The following is a 23874-nucleotide window of genomic DNA, read 5'->3' as shown; positions in this document are numbered from 1 at the left end:
AAAGCATGCGCCGCGGCTCGGTGAGCCTCCAGTTGTTCAGTGGCGGACCACGGACGCGTCGGTGACGGGAGAAACTCGCCGGGGACCCTGAGCGGCTGGCCGTAGACCAGTTCGGCGGCCGACGCCTGCAGGTCCTCTTTAGGCGCCGTGCGCAACCCGAGCATTACCCATGGCAACTTATCCATCCACGCAGTCCCTTGGAGGGTAGCCTACAGCGATGCCTTCAGAGAACGATGGAAGCGTTCGCATAACCCATTGGCCTGCGGGTGGTGAGCCGTGGTGCGATGGAGCTTGGCGCCCAATTCTGAAGCCACGGCGTTCCACAAAGCAGAGGAGAACTGCGGCCCGCGGTCCGATGAAATGTCCGACGGCACGCCGAAACGGGCAATGCAGGATGAAAGAAAAGCCCGGGCGACATCCGCGGAGGTGGTGGACGTCAATGGAATGGCCTCCGGCCATCTGATGGTACGGTCGACGATTGTCAGCAGATACGTGAACCCTTGTGACGGTGGTAGTGGGCCCACGAGGTCGATATGAACATGATCGAATCGCCGGTCCGGTACCTCGAAAACGGCGACAGGAGCTTTAACGTGGCGCTGCACCTTCGCTCTCTGGCACACGACACAGGTGTTGGCCCAGTCGCGCACATCTTTTCGCATTCCCCTCCAGACAAACTTGGATGCTAACAACTTCTGTGAAGCCCGCACACCTGGGTGGGCGAGGTTGTGCATGATATCGAAGACTTTCCTGCGCCAGGATGACGGAACGATCGGGCGTGGGTCTCCCAGGGAGACATCGCAGAGCAAGGATGTGCCGTCTGAGTGGAAAAGTATGTCCACTGGCCGCAGACCAGACGAATCGGAACGGAAAGCGTGCGTCTCCGGGTCAGCCGCTTGATCGACCGCCATTAGTGAATAGTCGAGCCCCAGTTGGACGGCCTGGACGGCCGCACGCAAAAGGCAGTCGGCAACCACGTTGTCCTTGCCGGCCACATGACGGATGTCGGTGGTAAACTCAAAGATGAAAGTGAGTTGCCATTGCTGTCGGGCCGACCACGGCTCAGTCGTCTTGGCCATGGCAAACGTCAGGGGCTTGTGATCCACGAAAGCGACGAATTGGCGTCCTTCCAATTAAAAACGAAAGTGGCGGATGGCCAGGAACAACGCCAACAGCTCTCGGTCAAATGTGCTATAGCTACGTTCGTTACTACGTAACTGGCGGCTAAAAAACACCAGCGGTTGCCATGCCCCGTCGACCCATTGCTCTTGCACGGCGCCGACGGCGTAGTCCGACGCATCTGTCGTGAGCACGATGGTGGCGCCGGGCAGCGGGTGCGCTAACATCGTCGCATTGGCGAGGCCCTCCTTCGTGTCCCCAAATGCGCGGTCCATGATCGACGACCAGATCACCGGTTCTTTCCCCGGTTTCCCTCGGAGTGCCTCGTAGAGCGGCCGCATGAGCTGGGCGGCCCGGGGGACAAAGCGATGGTAAAAGTTTACCATGCCGAGTAATTCTTGGAGCGCCTTGACAGATTGCGGCCGTGGGAACGCCGCGACGGCTGCCACTTTCGCCCTGAGTGGCAGTGCCCCTTCCGCGGTGATGCGGTGGCCCAGAAAATCGATCTGCCTCAGTCCAAATTGGCACTTATTTGGGTTAACTATAAGGCCATGCTCCTGGAGATGGCGGAAAAGGACGCGCATGTGATGTAGGTGTTCTTCCTTTGACGCGCTGGCGACGAGGATGTCATCGAGGTATACGAAGAGGAATTTGAGATCCCAGAGCACCGAATCCATATTTGAGATCTGAGAGCACCGAATCCATGAGGCGTTGGAACGCCTGCGCCGCATTTTTAAGCCCGAAAGGCATCCGTAAAAATTCAAAAAGGCCAAATGGGGTAATGACCGCCGTTTTCTGGACGTCCTGAGGGTGGACAGGCACCTGGTGGTATCCGCGGACGAGGTCGATTTTGGAGAACCATGACGTGCCGGCCAAATGGGCGGAAAAATCTTGAATATACGGTCTGGAGTTGTGACCTCGTTGAGGCGCCGATAATCACCACAGGGCCACCACCCACCGCCGGGCTTTGGCACGATGTGTAGCGGAGACGACCAGGGACTATCAGATCGGCGAACGATGCCCAACCGCTCCATAGTGGCGAATTCCACCTTCGCGGCCTCGAGTTTACTGGCCTCTAATCGCCGAGCCCGGGCGTAAACCGGGGGGCCGGTCGTCGCGATGTGGTGTTCAACACCGTGTTTGGTGGTCATCGCAGAGAAAGTGGGTCGAGCGAGCTCCGGAAATTCCTTGAGCAGGCGGGCGAACTTGTCGGGCGGCAACTCGGTGCGGGCAACCGTGTGGGTCGGGCCGGAGCCCCGAAAACAGGGGATGGGTGCTCGTGAGGCGGCATGGATCAGGCGGCGATTATGTATGTCGACCAGTAGGTCATGCGTGCAGAAAAAATCGGCACCGAGGATTGCCAGTGGTATCGTGGTGGTGATAAACTCCCAGTGGAAGAGTTGGCTGCCGAGACACAATCGGATACGCCGCTTCCCGTATGTATGGATGGCGCTGCCATTGGTGGCCTGTAGTGGAGGACCGCGCCGCCCAGATCGGACGTCGAGAACCGAAGCGGGGAGGATGCTGCACTGAGCGCCCGTGTCACATAAGAAACGCCGGCCCGAAATGGAGTCGGCGATGTAGAACAATTTCCCGGAATCACCAACTGTCATTGTGGAGGCGAAACCGACCTCGGGGCTTCACTTCCGGTCGCGCAATCGGTGTTGCTGCTTTCTCGGTGCCGGCAGCACGAATTTACACGGGGGTCGGCAGCATCTGACTTTCTGACCGAAATGGGCGTGGTAGTAGCAAAGGCCGGTCTGTGGAGGTGCCGAGGCGGGGTTCTTGGAGGCGGGGCGCGTCGAGGTGGCGCAATACTGTTGCATCACCGCGTAAATGGTGTCGGCTTCGGCCGCGAGCGCCACACCGTCCGTAGCCGTCAACCTGGCCAGGGCTGCTTGTACCTGCTCAGGGAGCTGGCTCAGGAACAGTTCATGAAATATAAAACACTGTGGCTCAGACCCGAGGAGGGTGAACATGTGGCTCATCAACTCGGAAGGCTTAGCATCGCCTAACCCAGGGAGTGCGAGCAAGCGTCGTGCGCGCTCCGCCTTTGTGAGACCGAATACTTGCATGAGGCACACCTTGAGCGTTTCGTACTTGTTCTCCACGGGCGGGGTCTCCAGCAGGCTGATAATGCGGGAAGTCGTCGAGCTGTCCAGTGCGGAGACCACATAAAGGTAATGGGTCTGATCCAGCACTATGTTTCGCAGTTGGAACTGAGCCTCCGCTTGAACGAACCAGGAGGCTGCCTGTTGTTCCCAAAATTGAGGGAGCTTCAAACTCCCTGCATTTACATCCATCTTGTTCTCGAGCTTGCCTCCGCAAAAATCGTCCGCGAAGCTTCGGGGTCACCAATGTAGGAATCAACGGATTCCTATCTAAATCACTGAGGTCGAGTCAGTTCAGTAAATTAACCGAATTTAATTAAACTGGTGAACAAAACAAAAACATGCAGGAGCAACAGCAAACAGGTTTCTACAGTAGCTTGTTCCACGAGGTCTGAACTCAGAACCTCCCACCTCTAACGTCATGACGTTTCCCGCCACTCGGGGCACCACGTGACCAACGTGATGACGTCATCGCGTTGTTTCAGGGTTTTTACAGAAAGCTTGTTTACACTCAGCAAACGGACATAGGTGCTGTAACATTGCTTTAAAGACAGTTATTCATTTGTACAGGAGTTCATTGGTGGTTTTACCACACTGCACCAGGAGGGTCAGCCTAGGATTTGTCCTCGAGTCTCTGGAGTGGGGCTTCAACCCACAACCTTCTGACTCAGAGCTGAAAGTGACACCTACTGAGCCACAGATGACACCTCGAAGAGAACCAGAGACTGGTTTTAAGAGGCAGCTGAATACTGTGATAAGGGGGATGCAGCATCCTTCTGGTTAGGGGGTCTCGGTTGCCAACCCTCCTGGATAGCCCTGGAATCTCCAGGAATTGAAGAATAATCTCCTGGACACTGCTGCCAGCAACCCGGAGAAAAATCATCCAGCCATTGAAAATAGTGGGTTTTTTCTCATTTTCTTTGAACACTTCATTAATTATTTATAAAAATATTGGAGGTGGCGAGAAAAGCCTGCTTGGTTGTGCGGGGCTCTTGGAGGCGGGAGATCATGTGATGGAACCTCCAGGAATACGCCCAACCAGGGTTGGCAACCCTAGTGAGGGTGGGCCAGGTGGGACAGACCTCGCTACCAGCTCCACCCTTTGGTTTGCCTGCGCGCGATTTAGTTGGGAAGACAGTTTCGTGTAAAATTCTGTGCAGCCCGGGAATCAAAACATCAGTGGAAATAGAGCTGAAGAGAGCGGACTGCGATTACAGCAGGTGTCAATGAAAGGGGCCAATTAAAGAGAAACAGGGCCCTGGGTTGCCCATGTGGTGCCAAGGGCTTTATACCAAAGGTGCTGTGTGGAGGAGGAGGGAAGGTCCCCTTTACTGATCACAAGAGAGAGTTACAGGAACTGGAGCCCTGTCAGGAATCCAGGTCGAGCCCAGCGTACACTGTCAGGTTTACAGGAAATGGCACTGAAACATACACAGTCTGTATGTGTAGTAACAGCGTAAAGTTCAAGCATTGCTCCAATCTGTTTAACAGTAAAATGATATCCCACTACTTCCCTGATATAGTGGCCTGGCCCACCCACACTGAAAGTGAAAGAGGCCGAGTGAGCCCGCTGAAAGAGGAGGAGTGTGAATAATTGTTCGTTTATATCGCAGAGCGACAGGGTGAGCTGTAGAGAGGAAGTGGCATTCACAGCAACTTCACTTCATTTCTGGCTATAATGGCAGTATCAGACTCGTTTAAGCAACAGACTGAGTACCTGGTGGATTTTCTGCTGGGAAAAGAGGATGAAGACGATGAACCTGAACTCGGCTTTCGAACCATGGGGACCAGGGCGGAGCCTGATGAAAGTAAATTACTATTTTGGTATAGTCAAGACCAGTTCAGACAGCCAGGTATTTGTACTGTGTCCTGTGCAGGCCCTGATGCTTGGAAACCCAGAGGTGTCAACATGATGACGCGTCTGATCATCCAGAATCCAGTGTCATTATCACTAGTTAGAGTGCTGATGTACCAGTGTCATTATTGCTAGTTAGAGTGCTGATGTACCAGTGTCATTATTGCTAGTTAGAGTGCTGATGTACCAGTGTCATTATTGCTAGTTAGATTGCTGATGTACCAGTGTCATTATTGCTAGTTAGAGTGCTGATGTACCAGTGCCATTATTACTAGCTAGAGTGCTGATCTCCCAGTGTCATTATTACTAGCTAGAGTGTTGATATACCAGTGTCATTATTACCAGTTAGAGTCCTGATGCACTAGTGTCATTATAGCTAGATAGAGTGCTGATGTACCAGTGTCATTATTACTAGTTAGAGTGCTGATGTACCAGTGTCATTATTACTTGTTAGAGTGCTGATGTACCAGTGTCATTATTACTAGTTAGAGTGCTGATGTACCAGTGTCATTATTACTTGTTAGAGTGCTGATGTACCAGTGTCATTATTACTAGTTAGAGTGCTGATGTACCAGTGTCATTATTGCTAGTTAGAGTGCTGATGCACCAGTGTCATTATTGCTAGTTAGAATGCTGATGTACCAGTGTCATTATTGCTAGTTAGAGTGCTGATGTACCTCTGACATTATGACTAGTTAGAGTGCTGATGTACCAGTGTCATTATTGCTAGTTAGATTGCTGATGTACCAGTGTCATTATTGCTAGTTAGAATGCTGATGTACCAGTGTCATTATTGCTAGTTAGAATGCTGATGTACCAGTGTCATTATTGCTAGTTAGAGTGCTGATGTACCTCTGACATTATTACTAGTTAGAGTGCTGATGTACCAGTGTCATTATTACTAGTTAGAGTGCTGATGTACCAGTGTCATTATTACTAGTTAGAGTCCTGATGCACTAGTGTCATTATTGCTAGTTAGAGTGCTGATGTACCAGTGTCATTATTACTTGTTAGAGTGCTGATGTACCACTGACATTATGACTAGTTAGAGTGCTGATGTACCAGTGTCATTATTGCTAGTTAGATTGCTGATGTACCAGTGTCATTATTGCTAGTTAGAATGCTGATGTACCAGTGTCATTATTGCTAGTTAGAGTGCTGATGTACCTCTGACATTATTACTAGTTAGAGTGCTGATGTACCAGTGTCATTATTACTAGTTGGAGTGCTGATGTACCAGTGTCATTATTACTAGTTAGAGTCCTGATGCACTAGTGTCATTATTGCTAGTTAGAGTGCTAATGTACCAGTGTTATTATTACTAGTTAGAGTGCTGATGCACTAGCGTCATTATTGCTAGTTAGAGTGCCGATGCACTAGTGACATTATTACTAGTTAGAATGCTGATGGACCAGTGTCATTATTGCTAGTTAGAGTGCTGATGTACCAGTGTCATTATTACTAGTTAGATTGCTGCTGTACCAGTGTCATTATTACTAGTTAGAGTGCCTATGTACCTGTGTCATTATTGCTAGTTAGAGCCCTGAAGCACTAGTGTCATTTTTACTAGTTAGAGTGCTGATGCACTAGTGTCATTATTACTAGTTAGAGTCCTGATGAACCAGTGTCATTATTACTAGTTAGAGTGCTGATGTACCATTGTCATTATTACTAGTTAGAGTGCTGATATACCAGTGTCATTATTGCTAGTTAGAGTGCTGATGTACCAGTGTCTTTATTACTAGTTAGAATGCTGATGTACCAGTGTCATTATTACTAGTTCGAGTGCTGATGTACCAGTGTCATTATTACTAGTTAGAGTGCTGATGTAGCAGTGTCATTATTACTAGTTAGGGTGCTGATGTACCAGTGTCATTATTACTAGTTAGAGTGCTGATGTACCAGTGTTATTATTACTAGTTAGGGTGCTGATGTACCAGTGTCATTATTGCTAGTTAGAGTGCTGGTGCACTAGTGACATTATTACTAGTTAGGGTGCTGATGTACCAGTGTCATTATTACTAGTTAGGGTGCTGATGTACCAGTGTCATTATTACTAGTTCGAGTGCTGATGTACCAGTGTCATTATTGCTAGTTAGAGTGCTGATGTACCAGTGTCATTATTACTTGTTAGAATGCAGATGTACCAGTGTCATTATTACTAGTTAGAGTGCTGATGCACTAGTGTCATTATTACTAGTTAGAGTGCTGATGTACCAGTGTCATTATTACTAGTTAGAGTGCTGCTGTACCAGTGTCATTATTGCTAGTTCGAGTGCTGATGCACTGGTGTCATTATTACTAGTTAGAGTTCTGATGTAAGTGTCATTATTACTAGTTAGAGTGCTGATGCACTCGTGTCATTATTACTAGTTAGAGTGCTGATGCACTAATGTCAGTATTGCTAGTTAGGGTGCTGATGCACTAGTGTCATTATTCCAAGTGTTAGGCCATCACAATAGCAAGCTGGGAGCAATGCTAGCAAGGCTTCGGCAGTTTGTTACCAAACTGGTGTCGACCAAGCACATAGATAGCATCCTCCGGAATCATGTTCAAGACTCTCGAAGGGCGAGTTGCCCACCTGGTGCCAAGGTCAGGGATATCTCAAAACAACTAGAATAGAACCTCGGAAGAGAGGGGAAAGATTCAGTTGTTGTGGTCCATGTCAGGACAAAAAACATGGGAAAGAATAGGGAGGAGGTCCTGCTGAGGGAGTATTAGGTGAGTAAGCACGTGTCTGATGGATTAGTGTGTGAAAGAGGGGGTCCAGTTCAGTACTGTACTGCTGGAATGGGCTGCCCCGAGCCAGGCTGGGACCAAGGTCCCAGCGGAAAGGATCATTAGAGCTGTAGAAAGGACTTTAAACCAATAAAGGGGTGGAAGTGGAGGGCTCAGGCAGAAATAAATATTAAAGTGAAAATGGCCCAAAGATCTGAAAAAGGAATGAAAGCAAAGTCCAGAATAGTGTTCAAGGAAAAATAAATACTTCAGGTTCAGACACTGGGTATACCCATCAGGTAAAGTACTGGATATATCCACATAGGGTAAAGTACTGGGCATATCCACAGAGTAAAGTACTTGTCATATCCACAGGGTAGAGTACTGGGGATATCCACAGGGTAGAGTACTGGGCATATCCACAGGGTAAAGTACTGGGCATATCCACAGGGAAAAGTACTGGGCATATCAACAGGGAAAAGTACTTGTCATATTCACAGGGTAGAGTACTGGGCATATCCACAGGGTAAAGTACTGGGCATATCCACAGGGTAAAGTACTGGGCATATCCACAGGGTAAACTACTGGGCATATCAACAGAGAAAAGTACTTGTCATATCCACAGGGTAGAGTACTGGGCATATCCACAGGGTAAAGTACTGGGCATATCCACAGGGTAAAGTACTGGGCATATCAACAGGGAAAAGTACTTGTCATATCCACAGGGTAGAGTACTGGGCATATCCACAGGGTAAAGTACTGGGCATATCCACAGGATAGAGTACTGGGCATATCCACAGGGTAAAGTACTGGGCATATCCACAGGGTAAAGTACTGGGCATATCCACAGGGTAAAGTACTGGGCATATCAACAGGGTAAAGTACTGGGCATATCAACAGGGTAAAGTACTGGGCATATCCACAGGATAGAGTACTGGGCATATCCACAGGGTAAAGTACTGGGCATATACACAGGATAGAGTACTGGGCATATCCACAGGATAGAGTACTGGGCATATCCACAGGGTAAAGTACTGGGCATATCAACAGGGTAAAGTACTGGGCATAGCCACAGGATAGAGTACTGGGCATATCCACAGGATAGAGTACTGAGTATATCCACAGGGTAAAGTACTGGGTATATCCACAGGGTAGAGTACTGGGCATATCCACAGGGTAAAGTACTGGGCATATCCACAGGGTAAAGTATTGGGCATATCTACAGGGTAAAGTACTGGACATAACCACAGGGTAAAGTACTGGGCATATCCATAGGGTAATACTGGGCATATCCACAGGGTAAAGTACTGGGCATATCCATAGGGTAAAGTACTGGGCATATCCACAGGGTAAAGTACGGGGCATATCCACAGGGTAGAATAGATACGAACATACGGACATACGAATTAGGAGCAGGAGTAGGCCACTCGGCCCCTCAAGCCTGCTCCGCCATTCAATAAGATCATGGCTGATCCGATTACTCCACATTCCAGCCTACCCTCGATAACCTTTCACCCTCTTGCTTATCAAGAATCTATCTACCTCTGCCTTAAAAATATTCAAAGACTCTGCTTCCACCGCCCTCTGAGGAAGAGAGTTCCAAAGACTGACAACCCTCTGTGAGAAAGAAATTCTCCCCATCTCTGTCTCAAATGGGCAACCCCTTATTTTTAAACAGTGACCCCTAGTTCTAGATTCTCCCACAAGAGGAAACATCCTCTCCACATCCACCCTGTCCAGACCCCTGAGGATCTTATATGTTTCAATCAAGTCACCTCTTACTCTTCTAAACTCCAGCGGATACAAGCCTAGCCTGTCCAACCTTTCCTCATAAGACAACCCGCCCATTCCAGGTATTAGTCGAGTAAACCTTCTCTGAACTGCTTTCAGCGCATTTAAATCCTTCCTTAAATAAGACCAATACTGTACACAGTACTCCAGATGTGGTCTCCCCAATGCCCTGTATAACTGAAGCATAACCTCCCTACTTTTGTATTCAATTCCCCTCGCAATAAGCGATAACATTCTATTAGCTTTCCCAATTACTTGCTGTACCTTCATAGTAACCATATTTGCCTGATCTTTGCCCACTCACTTAACCTATCTATATCCCTTTGTAGCCTCCTTATGCCCTCTTCACAATTTACTTTCCTACCTATCTTTGTATCATCAGAAAATTTAGCAACCATACCTTCAGTCCCTTCATCCAAGTCATTTATATAAATTGTAAAAAGTTGAGGCCCCAGCACTGATCCCTGTGGCACACCACTCGTTACATCTTGCCAACCAGAAAATGACCCATTTATGCCTACTCTCTGTTTCCTGTTAGCTAGCCAATCTTCTAAGCATGCCTATATGTTACCCCCTACACCATGAGCTTTTATTTTCCGCAATAACCTTTGATGTGGCACCTTATCAAATGGCTTCTGGAAATCTAACGTCCACCGGTTCCCCTTTATCCACAACACATGTTACTTAAAGAACTCCAATAAATTGGTTAAACATGACTTCCCTTGCACAAAACCATGTTGACTATGCCTGATTGCTTTGAACTTTTCTAAGTGCCCTGCTATAACGTCTTTAATAATAGCTTCTAACATCTTCCCTATGACAGATGTTAAGCTAACTGGTCTGCAGTTTCCTGCTTTCTGTCTCCCTCCCTTTTTGAATAAAAGAGTTACATTCGCTATTTTCCAATCTAATGGAACCTTCCCTGAATTCAGGGAATTTTGGAAAATTAAAACCAACGCATCAACTATCTCACTAGCCATTTCTTTCAACACCCTAGGATGAAGTCCATTAGGACTGGGGACTTGTCAGCCCGCAACTCCAACAATTTGCTCAGTACCACTTCTCTGGTGATTGTAATTTTCTTGAGTTCCTCCCTCCCTCCCATTTCCTGATTTACAGCTATTTCTGGGATGTTACTTGTATCCTCTATAGTGAAGACCGATGCAAAATACCTGTTCAATTCAACTGCCATCTCCTTATTTTCCATTATTAATTCCCCAGACTCACTTTTTATAGGACCAACTCTCACTTTGTTAACTCTTTTCTTTTTTAAATATCTTGTAGGAGTCTACGTACTCCTAGCAAAAAATACTGAACTCGGAGAGGTTCAACAGAAAAGGTTTAATTGTTGAGGCTGCATGCTGAACACAAAATGGAGTCAGAGACTACACAAAGTACGACTGTCTTTCATCAGTGCACAGCTTCGACTGCTCCTCCCCCGCTCTGGGCTTAACTATGTTGCAGATCGAGTTTCTTAAAGGTGTGATCCTTCTTAAAGGCATGACGCCTGATTTATAGTCTACGGACCGGAAAGCGTATTGTGTCCTTTCTATGATCGGTACGCCACACAGCTCCCCCCAGAATCCGTTAGTAGGGAGTGTACGAACCGGCGTGGCGGCTTGATGGCACGGCCGGAACGGCTCTTGGCGGTTGGTGTTGGGAGCGGGGCGGTTGGACGCGTCGGGCTCTTAGGCGGTCTGCCCCGCGGTGGGGGTTGGCCCACTTGAACGGGTTCATCGGGCTCTAGGTGTGCCAGCTTGAGCCGGTCGACCGACACCTTGTCAGTTCTGCCGCCCACTTCGAGGAGGAAGAACTTGTTCCCCGTCTGGAGTACCTTGTAGGGTCCATCGTATGGGGGCCATAGAGGTCCTCGGTGGGCGTCATGGCGCACAAAAACAAATTTGGCCATGTGCAGGCTAGGTGGTACACGGGTTGCTGGTTCGCCGTGCCGGCCGGTGGGTACCGGAGCGAACTGTTGTGCTCGGTTGGCGAAAGCGCAGTGTTGCTGGTCAGCCGACCAGGGGGTCGTGGCGGTGGGCAGGAACTCTCCGGGTACGCGCAGCAGCTGGCTGTACACGAGTTCCGCCGCTGAGGCTTGCAGGTCTTCTTTGACCGTGGAGCGTAGGCCGAGTAGCACCCACGGGAGGCGGTCGATCCAAGCCTCGTCCTCGAGGCTGGCGCGGAGGGATGCCTTCATGGACCTGTGGAATCGCTCGCACAGTCCGTTGGCTTGGGGGTGGTAAGCCGTGGTGCGGTGAATGGCCACCCCAAGGTTTCGGGTGATGGCGACCCACAGATCAGTGGTGAACTGCGGGCCTCTATCCGACGTCATGTCGGAGGGGACGCCGAACCGAGCGACCCAGGTACCGATGAATGCCCTCGCGATGTCAGCGGTGGTGGTGGACGTCAGTGGAATGGCCTCGGGCCAGCGAGTGGTACGGTCCACGATTGTCAGCAGGTGCGTGTGACCTTGTGATGGCAGCAGGGGGCCGACGAGGTTGATGTGGATGTGGTCAAACCTTCTTTCTGGCACGGTGAACTCCTCGAGTGGGGCTTTGACGTGCTGGTGGATTTTGGCATGCTGGCAAGCTATGCAGGATCTGGACCAGATGCGCACATCTTTGCGCAGGCTGCGCCAGACAAATCGGTTGGCCACCAGTCTAATGGACGCGCGGGTGCCGGGGTGTGAGAGGCCGTGAACGATGTCGAACACCCGTTTTTGCCAGGACGCCGGGACTACGGGGCGGGGTTGCACCAAGGAGGTGTCGCATTTGACTGTGACGGCGGACGGGCCGCAGGCGACGTCGGTCAGTCGCAGCCCTGGGAGGGTTGTGGGCGCGGAGAGCAGATCGGGGTCGGTGCATTGCTCCGCTGCCAGTTGAGCATAGTCCACTGCCAGGTGGGTGCCGTGGGCGGCGGGGCGGGATAGGCAGTCGGCCACCACGTTGTCTCGACCGGAGATGTGCCGGATGTCCGTGGTGAATTCGGACACCGCGGCGAGCTGGTGTTGTTGCCTGGCTGACCATGGGTCCGCAGATTTCGCCATCGCGAATGTCAGGGGTTTGTGGTCGACAAACGCGGTGAAGGGGCGGCCCTCCAGAAGAAATCTAAAATGGCGGACTGCCAGGTACAGTGCGAGGAGCTCGCGGTCAACGGTGCTGTATTTGGCCTCCAGGGGGCGCAGTTGGCGGCTGAAAAAGGCCAGCGGTTGCCAGGCCCTGTCGACCCACTGTTCGTACACGGCGCCGACCGTGTGGTCGGAGGCGTCCGTGGTGAGGGCCACCCTGGCATTGGGCTGTGGGTGAGCGAGCATGGTGGCGTCGGCGAGCGCCTTTTTGGTCGAGTTGAAAGCGGTCAACATGTCCACCGACCACTCGATCGCCATTCTGTCTTTCTTACCCCGGAGGGCTTCGTATAGGGGCCGCATGAGGGAGGCCGCTCCGGGAATGAAGCGGTTGTAAAAGTTGATCATCCCCAAGAACTCCTGGAGGCCTTTGATGGTGGTAGGCCGGGGGAACTGCTGGACGGCTTGCACCTTGGCGGGCAGGGGAATGGCTCCGTCCTGCGTGATGTGGTGGCCGAGGAATCGATCCTGCTGAGGCCGAATTGGCGCTTGGCTGGGCTGATGATGAGCCCGTGCTCACTGAGCCGCTGGAACAGGGTGCGGAGGTGCTCGATGTGTTCCTGCTTGGAGGAACTAGCTACCAGGTTGTCATCCAGGTAGACAAAGAGGAACTTCAGGTCCCGGAGGACTGAGTCCATGAGCCGCTGGAAGGCCTGGGCCGCGTTTTTGAGGCCGAAGGGCATTCGGAGGAACTCGAATAGCCCAAACGGGGTGATTATGGCTGTCTTGGTAATGTCCGTGGGGTGGACTGGCACCTGATGGTAACCGCGCACCAGGTCGACTTTGGAGAAGAATGAGCGGCCGGCCAGTCTAGCCGAGAAGTCTTGAATGTGCGGTATGGGGTACCGATCCGGCGTGGTGGCGTCGTTTAGGTGCCGGTAGTCCCCACAGGGGCGCCATTCCCCGTCGGGTTTGGTGACGATGTGGAGTGGGGAGGCCCAGGGGCTGTTGGAGCGGCGGATGATGCCGGGCTGTTCCATTGTGGCGAACTCGGCCCGCGCGATCTCCAGCTTGGCCGGGTCCAGCCTGCGGGCGTGGGCATACACCGGTGGGCCTGTGGTGGGGATGAAATGTTCTACCCTGTGCTTAGCAACCGTCGCGGAGAAGGTCGGGTTGGTGAGGGCTGGGAACTCAGCCAGGAGTGCTGAGTAGTCGTCCGTTGAGCGGGCGCGGCACTGCCACGCCATTTCGGCGGGTTGGGGGGGGCCATGGCACCCGGGATCGGTGACATGGTGTTCATGTCCACGAGGCGGCGCTGAGGCATGTCGACCAACAGGCCGTGGGCGCACAGGAAATCCGCACCGAGGAGCGGGGAGAGCACCTTGGCGGTGATAAACTCCCAGTGGTAGCGGCGGCCTGCGAGGTCGATGGTGACGGTGCGGGTGCCGTACGTCCAGATGTCGGTGCCGTTGGCGGCAGCCAGCGCAGGGCTGTGGCCGCCTCTCTGGATCTCGAGGGCGGACGCAGGGATGATGCTGCGCTGCGCGCCCATGTTGCATAGGAAACGGCGTCCGGAGGCGCTGTCCGTAACGTACAGCAGCGCGCCTGCTTGCCCCATGGCCATCGTGTAGGCCGGTGTGGGGGCAGTTGGAAACGTGCAGGGATGGCTGCAGCAGCGTGCCCGTGCGCCAAACCGGATATGGAAGTAGCAGTAGCCCTGGGTCGGAGGGCTTGGGGGACGTGAGGGCCTGGGGAGCCTCGTGGCCGAGCTGTGTGGCCGTGCGATAGAGGGTGGAGCGCGCGCCGATGCTGCGGAGGCCAGGTCGGGGGTGATGGCGTGGTGCTGTATGTTACGGAGACCACGTCGGGGTCACCAATGTAGGAGTCTACGTACTCCTAGCAAAAAATACTGAACTCGGAGAGGTTCAACAGAAAAAGTTTAATTGTTGAGGCTGCATGCTGAACACATAATGGAGTCAGAGACTACACAAAGTACGACTGCCTTTCATCAGTGCACAGCTTCGACTGCTCCTCCCCCGCTCTGGGCTTAACTATGTTGCAGATCGAGTTTCTTAAAGGTGTGATCCTTCTTAAAGGCATGACGCCTGATTTATAGTCTATGGACCGGTAAGCGGATTGTGTCCTTTCTGTGATCGGTATGCCACAATCTATAGAAACTCTTATTATCTGTTTTTATATTTCTAGCTAGCTTTCTCTCGTACTCTAATTTTTCTCTCCTTATTAATCTTTTAGTCATTCTTTGCTGTTTTTTATATTCTGTACAATCTTCTGAGCTGCCACCCATCTTTGTGTAATTTAATGCTTTTTCTTTAAGTTTGATACTACCTTTAACTTTTTTAGTTAACCACGGATGGTGGGTCCTCCCCTTGGATTTTTTCTTTCTCGTTGGAATGTATATATTCTGTGTTTTCTGAAATATCCTCTTAAATGTCTGCCATTGCAACTCTATTAACCTATCCCTTAACCAATTTGCCAGTTCACTTTAGCTAGCTCTGCTTTCATGCCCTCATAATTGCCCTTATTTAAGTTTAAAATACTAGTCTTGGACCCAATCTTCTCTCTCTCAAACTGAATGTAAAATTCAATCATATTATGATCGCTGCTACCTAGGGGCGCCTTCACTATGAGGTCATTAATTAATCAGGTCTAGTATAGCCTGCTCTCTGGATGGCTCCAAAACATGCTGTTCTAAGAAACTATCCCGAAAACATTCTATGAACTCGTCATCTAGACTACCTTTGCCAATCTGATTTTTCCAGTCTATATGTAGATTAAAATTCCCCATGATTATTCTGACAAGCTCCCATTATTTCTTCCTTTATACTCCATCCTACAGTGTGGTTACTGCTAGGGGGCCTACACACCACTGCCACAAGTGACTTCCTGCCTTTATTATTTCTCATCTCTACACAAACCACTTCTACATCCTGGTTTCCTGAACTTAGGTCATCCCTCTCTATTGTGCTAATACCATCATTAATTAACAGAGCCACCCCTCCACCTTTTCCTAGCTTCCTGTCCTTCCTAAATGTCATGTACCCTTCAATATTCAGGTCCCAATCTATGTCATCCTGCAACCATGTTTCTGCAATGACTATCAGATTGTACTTATTTATTACTATTTGCGCTATCAGTTCATCTGTTTTGTTTCGAATGTTACGTGCATTCAGATGCAGAGCCTTTAGTTTTGTCCTTTTATTACTTTTGTAACCTCTAGCCTTAACTGTTGATTTACTCTTAGACTTGTCCTCTCTATCCCGTCCTGTCACGGTCTGTTTATCATTTCCCATATTAATACCTTTCTCTCTTGCCTTGTCTCTACTCTTTGATTTACCACATCTTCCCAAATTTGATCCCTTGCCCCCACTATTTAGTTTAAAGCCCCCTCTACCGCCGAAGTTATACGACTCACCAGAACACTGGCATGTCCGCATAGGGTAGAGTACTGGGCATATCCACATAGGGTAAAGTACTGGGCATATCCACAGGATAGAGTACTGGGCATATCCACAGGATAAAGTACTGGGCATATCCACAGGATAGAGTACTGGGCATATCCACAGGATAAAGTACTGGGCATATCCACAGGATAGAGTACTGGGCATATCCACAGGATAGAGTACTGGGCATATCCACAGGGTAAAGTACTGGGCATATCCACAGGGTAAAGTACTGGGCATATCCACAGGGTAAAGTATTGGGCATATCCACAGGGTAGAGTACTGGGCATATCCACATAGGGTAAAGTACTGGGCATATCCACAGGATAGAGTACTGGGCATATCCACAGGATAAAGTACTGGGCATATCCACAGGATAGAGTACTGGGCATATCCACAGGATAAAGTACTGGGCATATCCACAGGATAGAGTACTGGGCATATCCACAGGATAAAGTACTGGGCATATCCACAGGATAGAGTACTGGGCATATCCACAGGATAAAGTACTGGGCATATCCACAGGATAGAGTACTGGGCATATCCACAGGATAGAGTACTGGGCATATCCACAGGGTAAAGTACTGGGCATATCCACAGGGTAAAGTACTGGGCATATACACAGGGTAAAGTACTGGGCATATCCGCAGGGTAAAGTACTGGGCATATCCACAGGACAAAGTACTGGGCATATCCACAGGATAAAGTACTGGGCATATCCACAGGGTAAAGTACTGGGCATATACACAGGGTAAAGTACTGGGCATATCCACAGGGTAAAGTACTGGGCATATCCACAGGGTAAAGTATTGGGAATATCCACAGGGTAGAGTACTGGGCATATCTGCAGGGTAAAGTACTGGGCATATCCACAGGGTAAAGTATTGGGCATATCCACAGGGTAGAGTACTGGGCATATCCACAGGGTAAAGTGCTGGGCATATCCACAGGGTAAAGTATTGGGCATATCCACAGGATACAGTACTGGGCATATCCACAGAGTAAAGTACTGGGCATATCCACAGGATAGAGTACTGAGCATTTCCACAGGTTAAAGTACTGGGCATATCCATAGGGTAAAGTGCTGGGCATCATATCCACAGGGTAAAGTATTGGGCATATCCACAGGGTAGAGTACTGGGCATATCCACAGGGTAAAGTATTGGGCATAACCACAGGGTAAAGTATTGGGCATAACCACAGGGTAGAGTAATAAGAATATAATGATAACATAATAAGATGTAGGAGCAGGAGGAGGTCATTTGGCTCCTCGAGCCTGCTCCACCATTCAATAAGATCATAGCTGAATATATTCTATGACCCAGCCTCCACAACTCTGTGGGGAAGAGAATTCCAAAGATTCAGGACCTTCTGAGAAGAAATTCCTCCTCATTTCTGTTTTAAATGCGTGCCCCCTTACTCTGAAACTATGCCCCCTAGTTCTAGATTCCCCCACGAGGGGAAACATCCTCTCTGCCTCTACTCTGTCAAGCCTCTTCAGAATCTTATATATTTCAATAAGATCCCCTCTCATTCTTCTAAACTCCAGTGAGTATAGGCCCAACCTGCTCAACCTTTCTTCATAAGACAACCCCTTCATCTCCGGAATCAACCTCGTGAACCTTCTCTGAACTGCCTCCAATGCAAGTATATCCCTCCTTAAATAAGGAGACCAAAATTATACACATTACTCCAGGTGTGGTCTCACCAACGCCCTGTACAGTTGTAACAGGACTTCCCTACATTTATACTCCATTCCCTTTGCAATAAAGGCCAACATTCCATTTGCCTTCCTCATTACTCGCTGTATCTGCATGCTAACTTTTTCTGATTCATGTACAAGGACCCCCAGATCCCTCTGTACCTCAGCATTTTGTAATTGCTCCCCATTTAAATAATAATTTGCTTTTTTATTTTGTCTAACAAAGTAGATAACCTCGCATTTTCCCACATTACACTCCATCTGCCAGATTTTTGCCCACTCACTTAGTCTATCTATATCTTTTTGGAGATACTTTACATCCTCCACACAATTTGTTTTCCCACCCATCTTTGTATCATCAGCAAATTTGGCCACATTACACTCGGTCCCTTCATCCAAGTCATTAATATAGATTGTAAATAGTTGAGGCCCCAGCACTGATCCCTGTGGCACCCCACTAGTTACAGTTTGCCAACCTGAAAATGACCCATTTATCCCGACTCTCTGTTTCCTGTTAGTTCGCCAATCCGCTATCCATGCTAATATATTACCCCCAACCCCGTGAGCTCTTATCTTGTGTAATAACCTTTTATGTGGCACCTTATCGAATGCCTTCTGGAAATCCAAATACATGACATCTACTGGTTCCCCTTTATCCACCCTGCTTGTTACATCCTCAAAGAACTCCAGCAAATTTGTCAAACATGATTTCCCTTTCATAAAACCATGTTGACTCTGCTTGACTATATTATGATTTTCTAAATGTCCTGCTATCACTTCGTTAATGATGGACTCCAGCATTTTCCCAATGACAGATGTTAGGCTAACTGGTCGACAGTTGCCTGCTTTCTGTCTCCCTCCTTTCTTAAATAGGGGCGCGACATTTGCAGCTTTCCAGTCCGCTGGGACCTCTCCAGAATCCAGGGAATTTGGTAGATTACAACCAATGCATCCACTATCTCTGCAGCCACCTCTTTTAAGACTCTAGGGGGGAGAAATTGGGTATAGCCCCGTTTGGGGCGTTAGAATTGGCGCTGCGCAAATTTTATTGCCAGGCGCAACGTATCGCCACCTCGAGCGATATTGGGTTGCTGCGCCCCTAAAGGTGATTGCGGCGTTGATTCAGGCGCTGCACGGGAGTCTTAAGGCGCTAACCTGGTGGCGCTACTCAATATGTCGGCGGCCGGGCGCAGCGCAGGTGCTGTCAATAATCGATTACCCCGAGACATGCTGGCGCCGGCCAGCTCTTAAAGGGGCGGGTCAATTAGGAGCAGCAGCCACACTCTGCGCCTTGTAGGCCTCAAAATCGGCGCTGTGCTTTCTGTGGCGTTCCAAACTTTGAGCATATGGAGAGGGTGAGGCAGAGAGCGGAGCGCTTTACCGATGGGGCATTGGATGCTTTGGGTGGCGAAGTGGAGCGCCGGCGAGCAGTGCTGTACCCTGACAATGGCAGGAGGCCTCATCAGAGCGAGTACCACAGGGCTTGGAGGGAAGTTTGTCAAAGAGTCACCTCAAGCAGCGTGGTGGCCAGGACTCCTGTGCAATGCAGGAAGAAGTTCATCGACCTCACTCGGGTCGTTAGGGTGAGTGCCTTTTTCGCAATCTTCTTCATCCCTCCATCTGCACCTGACATTATGGCCAGAGGGTGCGCGAAGCCCCAATGGCCATCTGTCAGCCAGCACCCATGGCCCTTTCTGGAAACACACACGCACATTCAGCTCAATGCATAATGGAAGGGCTATTCTACCATGGGGGGCATGTGATGTCAGCTCAATGCATAATGGAAGGGCTATTCTACCATGGGGGGCATGTGATGTCAGCCCAATGCATAATGGAAGGGCTATTCACAGAATCACAGAATCACAGAATCTACAGTGCAGATAGAGGCCATTTCGGCCCATCGAGCCTGCACCGACACATATCCCACCCTATCCCCGTAACCCCACGTATTTAATCCCCTAACACTAAGGGTCAATTTATCATAGCCAAATCAACCTAACCTGCACATCTTTGGCTATTCTACCATGGGGGGCATGTGATGTCAGCTCAATGCATAATGGAAGGCCTATTCTACCATGGGGGCATGTGATGTCAGCTCAGGCCAGCATGTTTCATCACTTCCCGTCCTTTCTCCTGCAGGCCAAGCTGGCCAGGAACCGGAGGGAGCAGCTTCGCACCGGAGGAGGCCCTCCTCAACTGCAGACACTGACGGACCTGGAGGAATGAGTCCACCAGATTGTTGGAGGCCGGATGACTGGTCCTGTCACCACTGGAGCTGCCGACCCCATTGTGCACAGCGATGGTAAGCTCATCACCTTTTTGAACTCTCTCCTTCCACTTCTTCCCCCCACCAGCATGCTTTTTCACTCTGGACCCATGTCAGAGCATTGCAGCACTCTTGCATCCCTTGCTGCCACCCTGTCCTTTCGCTAAAGCCACTCTTCAACCTTCCTGCTTTCAGATGCTGCATCGCCAGCTCGGGAGCCGGGCCCTCAAGCTGCCACTGCCACTGACTCCGGAGGCGATGAGCAGGAGGAAGCTGGACCATCCCTGCCACCCTCAGGCGAGCCAGCCCCTCTGCAGACTGGGGACAGTGCTTCCCTGGAGGGGAGCGGGGGGGAATGCTCTGAGGAGGAAGCAGTTCCAGGAACCAGCGGGCTGCAGCAATGCAAGGGGGGTAGGGAAGCTCGGGGGCCGTCTCCCCGGAGGGCAAGTCAGGCCGCGAGTACTGCTGCACAGAGCGCAGAAGAGGTGCGTTCCCTCGCAGAAATGAGCGCCCAGGCTCGGCTCAGGCACACTGAGCACATGGCTGCAGTGGCAAGGATGCCTGAATCCATCGAGACACTCGCAAGGAGCGTCCAAGGCTTCGGGGCAGCACAGGCAAGGAGTGCACAGGACTTCGGGGCAGCACAGGCAAGGAGTGCGCAGGACTTCGGGGCAGCACAGGCAAGGAGTGCGCAGGACTTTGGGGCATCACTGGAAAGGACTGTCCACGGCTTCGGGGCAGCACTGGAAAGGACTGTCCAGGGCTTGACCGAAGCAGTGGAAAGGATTGTCCTGGCCTTCAGTGAAGCACTGGAAAGGACTGTCCAGGGCTTCCACCCATGCACAGTTGGAGCAGTCAGCATCCAGGCCCTCTAAGGCCAGAGGTCGTCCAGGACGTCCCTCAGGGGCATTTGCACTTTCGGACAGCCAGCAGGCCTCCCCCAGCCTTGATGCAGCCACTGGGGTCCCATTACGGAGGAGCTGCAGGGAGGGAAGGGGCCGATCTCGCAAGAGAAGTAGATCACCATCAAGGGGGAAAGAGTAGAAGGTGCAGCTGAGACATCTTATTTGTAGAAATCAAGGCCGTGAATGCTGGTCTGCATGTTAGTAATGTTTTGGATAGTCTCCCGGGTGTGCGAGTCACTTATGTGTTACTGTGTTCATTTTGCTTTCTGTTGCCATTGCTTTGTCATGTTGGAAGGAAGCACATTTATCAAAATAAACAACTTTTTAAATTTACATTGGCCATGTCTGACATTTACATTCACTGCCCGTCATAGGCTTTGGGTTATCCGGACGGTTCCATTCCTCCTCATCGAATGGCACCAAGCATTCCGTCAGAGGGCCCTAGAAGCGGCTTGTTATCAGCCTCTGACGGACGGCCCTTCCAGTTTGAACCTCCCTCCCATCTTGGTCCTCCTCCTCCTCCTCCTCCTCCTCCGCTGGTGCTTCAATGGCTGGTGGCATTGGCTGGGTGCGTAGGATGGCGAGGTTATGCAGCATGCAACAGACTATGACGAAGTGGGAGACTCGCTCTGGTGAGTACTGCAAGGCACCTCCGGAATGGTCCAGACAGCGGAACCGTTGCTTCAGCACACCGATTGTGTGCTCCACAATGTTCCTCGTCGCCTGATGGCTCGCATTGAAGCGCTCTTCAGCAGGAGTGCTGGGCGAACGGAGCGGCATCATCAGCCATGGGCACAGAGGATAGCCCTTGTCATCGAGAAGCCAGCCTCCTGGGTGAGCCGGGGCCTCGAATAGGTCTGCAACTGAAGTCTGGCGCAGGATGAAGGCGTCGTGGCTGCTCCCAGGGAACTGTGCATTGACTGCGAGGATCAGCTGTCGGTGGTCACAGACCAGCTGAAGATTCAAGGAATGGAACCCCTTGTGGTTGCAGAACTCCTCCGGATTCAAAACAGGCGCCCGCAAAGCCACGTGCGTGCAGTCAATGGCGCCCTGCACCATGGGGAAGTCCACTATTGCTGCGAAGCCCTCTGCGCGCTCCCGCTGCTTCTCCAGTGCCACAGGGAAGGAGATGTACTGCCACCTCCTTTTAAATAGGGCATCTGTTACTTGACGGATGCAGCAATGCACCGCAAACTGCGATATGTTAGCGATGTCCCCAGTTGCGGCCTGGAAGGAGCCGCTCGCATAGAAATTCAGGGCAACAGTCATCTTGACAGCCACCGACAGAGAGGTCCTGCACCTTATTTGAGGCTGCAGATCTGGCTGAAGCAGGTGGCACAGCTCAGTCACCACCTCCTTTCTGAAGCGCAGCCTTCTAAGACACTGCTCTTCTGACATGTTCAAATAAGAGAACTGCTGTCGGAAAACCCTGGCAGCGTAAGGTCTGGTGTGGCGACGTCTGTTGGCCCTCCTCCGTCTGGCCATTCCTGCCCCTCTCTCCCTGCGTCTCTGTGCCCTTTCCAGATGGTTCAGCAGCAGGACGTTCCCCTCCAATGCAGCCCCCATAATAATAGCGCACAAGAAATTGTAAATGTTGTAAATGCTCACCAGCAGCAAGGTGATGGTCAGAAGGCTGAAGTTCCTCTGGCCAGCGCTGGCTCACTAGTGATATGGCTCTCAGAGTGCAGCTCAGCAACTCTGTGAAAGTCTCGAGGAAGTTGTGCTCCCAAAATGGCTGCCGCTTTTATACCAGTGCAGTCCCCTTTAAAGAGCGCCCCCCTAGCCCGAGAGCGACTGGAGAACGTTCCAGGTAAGCAGTCCTTATTAGCACCAGGTGGAACGGAGGGGCGCAACACTGAATTTCTGGTCCAGGGCGCCCAAAAGGCGTTGCACACTGAAATGATGTCATGATCTGCCTGCGCCCGCAAGCGGGCGCTAAGATTTAGCGCCGACGCAAAATGCCCACTCAATATGGGAGGAGGCGCTGGGTTCACTGCGCCCGGCCGAAAATTGGCTAACGCCCCACTTCTCGGCCTCTTTAGGCGCTAATTGGAGGCGCTGCCAACCGAATTTCTCCCCCTAGGATGCACACCATCGGGTCCAGGAGACTTGTCCACCTTTAGTTCCATTAGTTTGCCTAGTACTTTCTCTCTAGTGATCGTGATTGTTTTAAGTTCCCCCCCCACCCCAATAGCCCCTTGATTATCCATTATTGTGATGCTTTTAGTGTCTTCTACCATGAAGACTGATACAAAATATTTGTTCAAGGACTCTGCCATTTCCCTGTTTCACATTATTAATTCCCCAGACTTATCCTCTAGGGGACCAATGTTTACTTTAGTTACTCTCTTCCTTTTTATATACCTGTAGAAGCTCTTAATCTCTGTATTATATTTCTTGCTAGCTTACTCTCATAAGCTATCTCCTCTCTCTATTATTTTTTTAGACGTCCTTCGCTGCTTTTTAAAAACTTCCCAATCTTCTGGCCTTTCACTATTCTTCGCAAAATTGTATACTTTTGTTTTACATTTGATACCATCCTTTACTCCCTTAGTTAGCCACGGATGGTTCATCCTTCTCTTGGAGTCTTTCTTTCTCACTCGAATATATCTTTGCTGAGAGTGCTGGGCATATCCACAGGGTAGAGTACTGGGCATAGTCACGGGGTAAAGTACTGGATGTAACCACAGGGTAAAGTACTGGGCATATCCAGAGGGTTAGGCACTGGGCATATCCACAAGGTGGAGTACTGGGCATTTCCACAGGGTAAAATACTGATCATATCCACAGGGTAAAGTACTGCGCATATCCACAGGGTAAAGTACTGGGAATATCCACAGGGTAAAGTACTGGGCATAGTCACAGGGAAAAGTATTGCACATATC

The 23874-nt window shown here is 50.5% G+C and overlaps 2 protein-coding genes across 2 annotated transcripts in view; both read left to right on the top strand.

Moving 5' to 3' along the window:
- Window positions 1-4841: 4841 nt before the first annotated feature.
- Window positions 4842-23874, top strand: part of LOC147105359 (uncharacterized) — a 62592-nt gene continuing 43559 nt past the window's right edge. Inside the window, exon 1 of the mRNA XM_086011653.1 lies at window positions 4842-5035. Coding sequence (XP_085867779.1) covers window positions 4906-5035 — 130 coding nt within the window. The 5' untranslated portion in view covers window positions 4842-4905. The remainder of the gene's footprint in view (window positions 5036-23874) is intronic.
- Window positions 16735-21350, top strand: LOC147105361 (uncharacterized). Its single transcript, XM_086011651.1, has 2 exons — window positions 16735-20120; window positions 20280-21350. The coding sequence occupies exons 1-2, from the start codon at window positions 20069-20071 to the stop codon at window positions 20957-20959; spliced, it is 732 nt and encodes a 243-aa protein (XP_085867777.1). The 5' UTR covers window positions 16735-20068; the 3' UTR covers window positions 20960-21350.

Source organism: Somniosus microcephalus, chromosome 18, assembly GCF_052327205.1.
Source record: "Somniosus microcephalus isolate GS21.2 chromosome 18, FLI_Smic_1.0, whole genome shotgun sequence".
NCBI classification, from domain to species: domain Eukaryota; kingdom Metazoa; phylum Chordata; class Chondrichthyes; order Squaliformes; family Somniosidae; genus Somniosus; species Somniosus microcephalus.
Note: the sequence above shows the minus strand (reverse complement) of the source record. Positions and strands in the feature narration are given on the sequence as shown.

Excerpts from the sequence above, each read along its gene's own strand:
- LOC147105361 (XM_086011651.1), top strand. The coding sequence starts at position 20,069 with ATGACTGGTCCTGTCACCACTGGAGCTGCCGACCCCATTGTGCACAGC. Across the intron at positions 20,121-20,279 it reads CCCCATTGTGCACAGCGATG|ATGCTGCATCGCCAGCTCGG; the intron begins GTAAGCTCATCA and ends TCCTGCTTTCAG.